The 8,706-nt window shown below is 45.0% G+C and overlaps 4 protein-coding genes across 4 annotated transcripts; 1 reads left to right on the top strand and 3 right to left on the bottom strand.

The window, feature by feature from the left end:
- Positions 1-627, bottom strand: BO70DRAFT_29653 (glycoside hydrolase; the record flags this gene model as incomplete). Its single annotated transcript, XM_025539539.1, has 1 exon — positions 1-627. Exon 1 carries the CDS (start codon positions 516-518, stop codon positions 3-5), a length of 516 nt encoding a protein of 171 aa, XP_025394033.1. The 5' UTR covers positions 519-627.
- A 778-nt stretch (positions 628-1,405) lies between these two features.
- BO70DRAFT_357125 (uncharacterized protein) lies at positions 1,406-5,905 on the bottom strand (the record flags this gene model as incomplete). Its single annotated transcript, XM_025541963.1, has 14 exons — positions 1,406-1,430; positions 1,569-1,586; positions 1,655-1,723; positions 1,794-1,816; positions 1,926-1,957; positions 2,030-2,042; positions 2,503-2,508; positions 2,569-2,626; positions 2,728-3,108; positions 3,163-3,322; positions 3,373-3,553; positions 3,656-5,382; positions 5,444-5,752; positions 5,833-5,905. The coding sequence occupies 14 exons, from the start codon at positions 5,903-5,905 to the stop codon at positions 1,406-1,408; spliced, it is 3,075 nt and encodes a 1,024-aa protein (XP_025394032.1).
- A 1,160-nt stretch (positions 5,906-7,065) lies between these two features.
- On the top strand, positions 7,066-7,568 carry BO70DRAFT_383669 (uncharacterized protein; the record flags this gene model as incomplete). The annotated part of the gene is made up of 2 exons (XM_025545596.1): positions 7,066-7,390; positions 7,445-7,568. Coding segments are annotated over exons 1-2 (408 nt in total), but the record flags the coding sequence as incomplete, so codon positions are not given.
- Positions 7,569-7,592: 24 nt separating this feature from the next.
- On the bottom strand, positions 7,593-8,668 carry BO70DRAFT_29558 (uncharacterized protein). The gene has a single exon (XM_025539515.1). The coding sequence runs from the start codon at positions 8,270-8,272 to the stop codon at positions 7,655-7,657; it is 618 nt and encodes a 205-aa protein (XP_025394030.1). The 5' UTR covers positions 8,273-8,668; the 3' UTR covers positions 7,593-7,654.
- Between the last annotated feature and the right edge of the window lie 38 nt (positions 8,669-8,706).

Below are 8,706 nucleotides of genomic sequence, written 5' to 3'. Positions count from 1 at the left end.
ATTCAGGTCCGGCTGCTGCGTCGCAAACAAATGCAGGTAATACTCCCCCGTGGTCTCATCCCACGTCCACGCGCTGCCGCCGAAACAGCTCCGCCAGTTATTCGGCGCCCGTCGCTTGCCTCGGCGTCGTACCGCGCAGGGCGCCAGATATACCAGTCCCGCTTGGCGGAGGAGAGCGACGATCGCGATTCCTGGAACCACGCGTGCTCGTCGGAGGTGTGGTTCACGACGAGATCGAGCAGGATGCGTAGCCCGCGGGCGTGGCACGCGCTGATCAGCTGCTCGATGTCTGACACGCTCCCGTACGGTGGGTATACGGCTTCGTAGTTCGAGATGTCGTAGCCCATGTCGTGTTGCGGGGAGTCGTACATCGGACATAGCCAGATCGCGTCCACGCCCAGACTCTGGATGTAGTCTAGTTGGCTGTGGATGCCCCCGATGTCTCCGATGCCGTCGCCGTTGCTGTCGCGGAAGCTGGCCGGGTAAATTTGGTAGATGGTTGCGTTTTTCCACCACATTTTGATGGACTTTTATCAGAGAGGAGAGAGCAGAAGAAAGATGGAGTAAGACGGATATGGAGATTAGAACGAGACAGGAAAGAAAGAGAAGACAGACCTCTTATCACCCCCCTCCCCCTCTCACCCATGATTCCCATTCACCCACCACACGTTGCCTCACCTCTCTCTTGCTTTTAGCGCCGACACTTGCATGCGGGACACACAGTCCAGTCCCTAGAGGGAAATGACCGTCATTCGTTACGTCAACTTTTACTACTACGGTGTATTCCAGCCTTGTTTGGTGTCTGCTGTCTGCACCTAGCACTGCAGTGCATGCATATGCTTGAGCCAGACATATGCGTGTCCGAGACATGATGGTGGGTGAGATAAGAGATAGAGATAGTGTATCATACCAAGCACAAGCAGGCCGCTTACTGTTATGGATCATGGATACTAACTAGATTGTCATCTGGCGTTCTCGCGTCTGTTGAGGTCTTCCTGCACCGAGTCCGGCTCTCTTGCAGGATCTCGTCGGCACCTTGCTACTATATATAGAGTATATAAAAGCTGTATCACAATCCGGTTACTCTGGACTGGACAGTGGATGGTGGACGGTGGATGGTGGATATATAACGGCCAGCGCGGGTATTAGTAGCAACTGGATATGGCTAGGGTAAACTTTATTGGGTGGGTAAACTACTTATACTCTAGTGCTGTAAGTACTGTGCTGCATCCAGTACTACCTTGGCAAGATAGGTAGTAGGTGATGATACTAGATAGATAAGTAATAAATAGGTGGTAGGGAATAGGTACGTAGGAGTAATACTACTAGGTACCTAGTATGCATGTGTATGGTCCTCCGCAGTAACAAGACAATTAATATTAAGCCTCCCAAAATAAAAACCTGGTTAGTGACGTGACGCAGATACATAACTAGGTAAGTAGTTAAATAAACAAGAGAAATAAAGAATCATAGAATCCAAATCCCAATTGCAATCCCAATCACTCCCAATTACTCATAATTCAACCACAAACACCGACCAACCCATATTTCTCCAAAGCCTAGCTTACTTTACCTGAGTAGCAGGCCTAATGCCATATCATACAAGTACAGAACAAAAAAAAAATAAAAGCAAAACCAAATCCCAGAAACATACATAGGGGCCCGGAGGCGTGCGTAGAGAGGGTCACAGCATAGTTCAGTAAAAGTCAAAGATGGTAGCTTACTATTATTTATATATATTTAATAGTTTGCCACACTCACTGACCATTTCATAATAGTTGTCAAACTGTTACCTACAGTAACAGTTAGGTTGTAGCTAGGTTGTGTTACAGTTGCTTACAGTTGCAAAACAGTTATTTATTATTATTTACATATAATAATAATTACTAACGATACAACCTCACCCAAACCGGGTAATTACATACAAACGTTGTTAAAGTTGAATACGATTCAGAAACTATTATGTAATTATAATTTAACAAGAATAGTTCTGTAATAAAATAGATTAGATACGGAAGATATCTATTACTTATGAACAGAAACTGTATTTTATAGATATATAACAAATATTAATCATAATTTCTAGACATTATCTGGTATTTTATAGATATATAACAAATATTAATCATAATTTCTAGACATTATCTGGTATTTTATAGATATATAACAAATATTAATCATAATTTCTAGAGATTATCTGGTTACACTCCTTAAATAATAGTAAGATTCTTATACAAAATATTCTCAGAAGTAATATATAATCATACGAAAGTAGTAAAAGACCAGAATATAATAATTTGTTATTTACATAAAATCAATATTCCATGAACAGTATACTAGATCTTGTCTAGTATTAATATCAACTGATACCTGTCTGTAAACATTATCTATATCGATCATAAATGCCGGCTCAACTTTACTTTGTAATCCTGACAATACCCATCTCTTAGAAGAACAATAGAAAGGAAGAGTTGTTGCCTTATCTGTATTTCCGTTCCGTACCCAAGGCTGTAATAAAAGAAAGAAGAAGCATTCTGATTGTGTATAATGCTTTATACCACAACTCACATATGCTATTGAAGACTGGTATTTAATAAAATTTCCAGTGGTAATTGTCTGTGAATGACTGGAGAACAGAACACAGTTAGTATCTTGGAATAGAAGATATATAGAAATCAGCTGCGAAAGCCTTTCACAGCTGTCTCCTTAAAAATAAAGAAATCATACCGGGAACAGAATTTGATCTGACAATAGTAAGATAATTGTGTTTTATCATACTGGCGAGGAAGTGAGATTGAATATTCTTGCCGGTACGCTGAAGGTAACATGTCCAGTATATCCTGCTCAGAAAGCGAAGAATGAGGCCATTCAATCGGATGTGTCATTGTAACTTGCAGGTCAGTAATAAATTCATCTGCAAGAATATGTTTCTGGATCAGACGTGGGCAGGACATATACAGATCCTGGACAATCTCTAGTAGAATTGGATGATCATCCCGCCAGGAACCCGCAAGACCCAGGCGTAAAGAGTGGTGGAGCCGATCTAGCCGGAAGAGATAAGTCATCAGCTGAGGCGGCGAGGCGCGATCTATCCATCTCTTGAATATTCTTATATAGTGTGATACTATCAGCAGCTGGCTATAATTTAGAATAGGTACTTACCTATGCTTCAACTCACCGGCTAGAACATTACAGTTCATGAGCGGGCCATACTCAGCAGCAAATGTATGAAAATGAAAGCCAGCATGAACAACTGGCACCCCAAGATACTTAAACCATTTATCTTTATTATGCTTCTTATTATAATCATGTGGCAGTTTTCCTGCTTCATGTTAGCTAGGTAACTGGCCAGCGAATACCACAGATACAGACCATGGATGCTGAATGCCTGTAGCTCTGAATCAGTCATGGCTGAAGCTGTAACCACCAAATGCTGAAAGATTCGGCGGCTGTGAGTAATCCTTGCATTTACCAGTGCAGGAGGCAACGCGCGGCTGGTTGAGATAAGGGTGGTTGTCAATGCGATCTCTGCACAAGCACGGACCAGCCACATCTGTGGCGAGGACACATTTTCGGTATTTGGAAAGAGATGTGGTATAATATTTTTAATCCGCAGCAGGAATCTCGGGTGAAACCAGTCGGGGCGGGCACATACTCGAAGAATAATAGGTAAGAGAATGATCCCTCGACCAAGGTCTGACAATGTCCAGGTTTTTAGGTGTTTCAGAGGAGGAAAGTGAGGCCATTGAGCCGGCCGAACAACTTTTTGCAAGGCTGTAGCGAAGTTGGAAACCCCTGAAGGCACAAGAATTTTCTGGATATACTCCAGCAGACGATAGCCGATCCCCTTCCAATCAGAGTGCGGTACATCATACGGACGGCCTAAAACAATGTCAAGAGTTGGCATGATCCGTTCGATTGGCGAAGGCACGGACTGTATCCCTACAGCATTAAAATATCTTTGCTGTTCTGGAACAGTGGCCTTGTGATCACCCTCAGTTCGGTAATACTGATGCTGGAAATGATATCGGCCATGGGAAACAGTATCATATGACCACTGATACTGTTTGCTGCGTGGACAGTAGCATGTCCGACATCCGATATCAGCACTATAGCTGAGCATACCACTATTTTTAGCTTGCTGTGGCATATCTCCAGTAAGAGCCATGACGGACGCAGTAACAAGCACTTGTTTCCCATGGATTGTGCTGTAAAAGCCTTTTGCCACGGTCTCAAGGTCAGTATGGATATTGGCAAGAACATCCTGAAAGGAGGCCCCATGAGGACCCAGCGTTACGGTAAACGAGTTTGCCAGACGTCTTCGCCCGGCATAGGACAAGCCGGCAGGTGTGAGATAGATCCCCTTCAATGCCCTGAACATGTTGCGGTGGGCTCCGAAATCATCAATAAAAAGGAGGAAGGGTAGTGACATAACTCGTGGCTGGCGGGATAGCCAGACAAAGTAGCCACGTCCAAAGGTCTCAAGCTCAAGTTCTGCTCGCAGGGGGTGCATCAAAGTGCACAACCGAGCCCGATTATCGCGCAAATTTAGGACATGATAAATAAAGATGATATCCTCGGATAATGTGGCAGGGGGACGATGAGTATAAACAAGCTGGAAACCAACACGGCTACTAATTGATGACACAGGGACCTCGAATACTGCATCCTCAACCAGTTGATAACCACTGTCGATGTGGGGATCTGTTAGCTCAAGGGACCCACCATTTTCTTTCCTGACCTCAGCCAGCTGGTGCGGTTCAAGAACAGGCTGGACAGTACAAACGACCTGGCCTTGTGTCTGCGAGCCAGACCGCGTATCTCTACCAACAAATATTATCCTGCCATACTGAAATGACATACTCAAACGCCGGAGCCATGGCTGGGAGGTGAATTGGACAAACTCGCTCGGAAGAAAGATGTCCCCAGTATCCGGAGAGGAGGCATACTGACCGGATGTAGTGATCAGGGATGAGCCCCATGCACGCTGATGCCAAAGCTCAACAGGATGATCAGAATACTCTGCCATTCCGAAATGTAGCTTGGTTGACCCCAAATCAGATGAGAGGATGGAGTGGAACAGATGTGGTAGACTATAAACATACTGCAGGGATGTCGCTTGTGCTGACGAATCTTTCTTGCCAGATGACACTGAACTCTGGGCATTGAGATCAACTGGCACAGTGCATGCCTTTGTTGGTAGTACAGGCAGAAAATCATGTACATATCTCTTCAGAGTGTCCACCTTTGCAGGAATGGACTGCAGCTCTTCAAGTGAAGTTGCCGAACGCAGCACCTCCACCAGTGCTGCATAGTTGGCCCGTGAGATCTCGGCACTGAAAGCCCACAACCCAAGGGCCACAGTGAACTTAGAGGGGGGATCTGGAAGACATTAATATCAGACTAGAATGCCCTGTAAAAGGCTTCCACAGGATACTGTTACCTTGATAGCAGGAGAGATCTTGAGAGGGCAAGACCGGGAGATCCTTCAGTCCATCGAGAAAAGAGGAAATATCCTCATCATGCATATCAAGAGAGAGCGTATCATCACCATGTGCAGGCATATCAACATCACTACAACTGTTATCACTGTCAGAATCACTGACATTGTCAATGTTTATTCCAGCATCAATATCACTGGGGGAATCAGCATCGCTGCTAATATCCATGCCAGCATCACTGCTCACGTCCATCCCAGTGTTGCCATCTGAATTGATGCTATGAACATATCCATGGCGATTAGCAGCCACCTCTGGTTCAGTATTGTTACTAACAGTCAGCCCTCAAACAAAAAGTCAAACACGTTTCTCAAAAGGCACGGGAGTATATTACCTGACTGTGTGGCCGGGGCCGGACTTATACTATATTCCAATCTCTGGTAGCCGGTCTTCCGAGGACGAGGCATGATAGATGATGTGATATTATCCTAGAAAGTATTCAGAAATAACAATACTCCAAAGTGGAGGAGAAATGGCTACCAGGAAGGAGCAGAAGATGGGGGATGCACTTAGACGCGTCTTATGGATATCAACAAAACTCTAAGTGGCTACCAGGAAGGAGCAGAAGATGGGGGTGCGCTTAGACGCGTCTTATGGATATCAACAAAACTCTAAATGGCCTGTAGTACTGCAAGATGACAAAGACTGTAAACAACACCTCGCATTACCGAACACGCTTATGATGTCCCGACAAGTTTAATATGCGGGTAACACTTATCCATAGTAACAGATGTATTGAATATAGAATAATAGGTATTACATCTATCAACAGATCAAATCTTAGTGTTATGGCCGTGTTTTTGAATGTATTTAATTGGTTACAGTATCACTATGAGTACATGTAGTAGTACTAGTATAACTGAAAGTACCTAAGTAACTTTCTAGTATATACATTTGACTAATACAATTGAACTGTGAAGATATATAATAGTACTACTGTAAGCTCAGTTCAACTACTACTAGTACTAGTACTACTACTTAGTACTGTAGTACTCTTAAGTACTTTACTACTAGGAATACTCACTTACTACTAGTACTAGTAGTAGTCAGTACTAGTAAGTACTTACTACTAGTAGTACTAAGAAGAATTGAATGCCAAGGGGCTAGATAGTACTATTATTTAGTGCTACTAGGAAGGTCCTGCAAATGCCTTTCACAGGACTCTCTACTACAGTCGCACTACTGGATGGCAGTAGTAGCATGGCTCTGATAACTATAATAGAAAGAATCAGCCTTCTTTTGTCACTGGCTTAGGGATTACTATTCTGCCACTCTGTCTTACCGCCTATGTAAAGTATGCCTTCGGAGTGGCTGTCTGAATAGCTTCTTTCTTGTGTTACTACCAGTACCGTTCACTGTGGCCCTCTGAATAGCTTCATCCTTGCGTTACTACTAGTATCATTCACTGCGGCCCGCAGGGCCCGCCGGGGGGGGCCGCCTAGGGCTATGTAAGAGCTGCCTCTCCCCCCTCTCCTTCCTCTCCTTCCTCTCCTCTATCTCCCCTCTATCTCCTCCCTCTCCTCAATCTCACTCTTCTCTACAAAGACCTACCAGTACTGCTGCGCTTCCAACCAGTCCCTCTGCCACTACTGCCTCGATCGGCCGCCATGCCCGCCGCCATGCCCGCCGCCATGCCCGCTGGTCTCATGGCCATCATCACTGTTGTGGCCGTTCTCGTTCCGGCCGGCGTGATCCTCTACAAAAAGAAGCCCGCCCTCTTCACCGCGGAAAACGTCCTGGAACTCCTGGATTTCTCGGTCAAAGTACTGGAGAAAGTTTTCGCGATCCTGGAGGTGATCAAGAAGATCACCGACATTGCAGTGGAAATTCTGGAGGCATACAACAAGATGAAGGAGGCGCAGAAGGCAGCCCAAGCCCAATGGAAACTTCAAGTGAGTTTACATCTCTCTGAGTACATGATTGACATATAACTGATATATAGCCAGTACTATCTTACTATCGATGTGCCAGAATGTTTCGGGAAGGTTGTTACTATCGGGGATGCGGGATGGGCCAGGCCGGGGGAATATGATTCAATAAATTATCCAGATAATGACATCATTAAAATCCAAACTTTTGTGAAGTTATTAACTGCAAAACAGCCAGATATGCTCCATCACCTAGTATACCCTTGAACATCATACTGTGTGTATATTTCAGTTCCGGGCTGGTTGTTTTCCTTTTCTTGTCCTGTAGCCACCTTGCGGCTCTGGTCCAGTGTTGCTGTCTTCATTCTCCCTGCCCTGCACATATAGAGTGCTGTGATTCTCATTCTCATACCCATCCTCACTCCTGTTCTCATACCCATCCTCACTTGCATACTCACTCCCACCATCATTACCACCTGCATTCTTCTTTCGGTGCTGCTGCCTCTGGCTACCAGTGGCAGGCAGTGCTGCAGCCGCCCCATTCAGATTCTGACCCACCTGGCACTGTTCTGGCAAATGGGACACAGTGGCATGTGTTTCACCATCACTCGAACCTGATATGTCAGAATCATCTAGAAGGGGGCGTTCCTCCCGATGTACTGCAGCAGGATCACCTTCTGGGAGCTCATTGATATTGATTTTCCATTGACCACGGCGTATTCTAAACGCAGGCTTTAATCGCTGGGGGAAGTCTCCAATGCTAAGCTTATCTTGAAATCGCTTGCATGTATGCAAGTCATCAAACATATGCAGCACAGCGTGGCGGTTCCATTTATTATATGTTCTGAGCTTTGAGCAATGCATAAAGTCCTGCTCAGTGAGACTGGCAAAATAGGTCATGGTCATCAGCTGGGTTGTGATATCTAATCTTAATTAGTATCATCTGCAAAAGCCTTTCACCAACTCCTCTACTTACACTTCAACCAGTCCTGACCCAGAGTAGAGCAGTCATCGATGGATATCACCTGCTGAGCCCAAGGAAAAATATCAAATACCCAGCTAAGTTCAAACCGGCTAGCTATGGCCTGGTTCACAAGAATAAAATCCATTGAGGCACGAATCTTGTGCGCCTGCCGAGGTGTGAGTGTCAGAATCCAATTATTAAATTTTCTCAGCGCTAGATCCAGGGACTTATTCTTCCAGGTTTTGTATAAGTCCCGGACGCGGGTTACCGCATTCTTGTACATGTCCGGGTAGCGGAGAGGCCTGGAAATGCCTGCTCGACTGGCCAAGTCACTCTTTATTGTCTAATCATGGCTGGCAATAAACTGCCGCCGTGC

This window comes from Aspergillus heteromorphus (assembly GCF_003184545.1).
Source record: "Aspergillus heteromorphus CBS 117.55 chromosome Unknown BO70scaffold_107, whole genome shotgun sequence".
Taxonomy (NCBI): Eukaryota; Fungi; Ascomycota; class Eurotiomycetes; order Eurotiales; family Aspergillaceae; genus Aspergillus; species Aspergillus heteromorphus.
The sequence above is the reverse complement of the archived record's forward strand: the minus strand, read 5'-3'. Positions and strand labels throughout refer to the sequence as shown.

Excerpts from the sequence above, each read along its gene's own strand:
- BO70DRAFT_29558 (XM_025539515.1), bottom strand. The coding sequence starts at position 8,272 with ATGACCATGACCTATTTTGCCAGTCTCACTGAGCAGGACTTTATGCAT.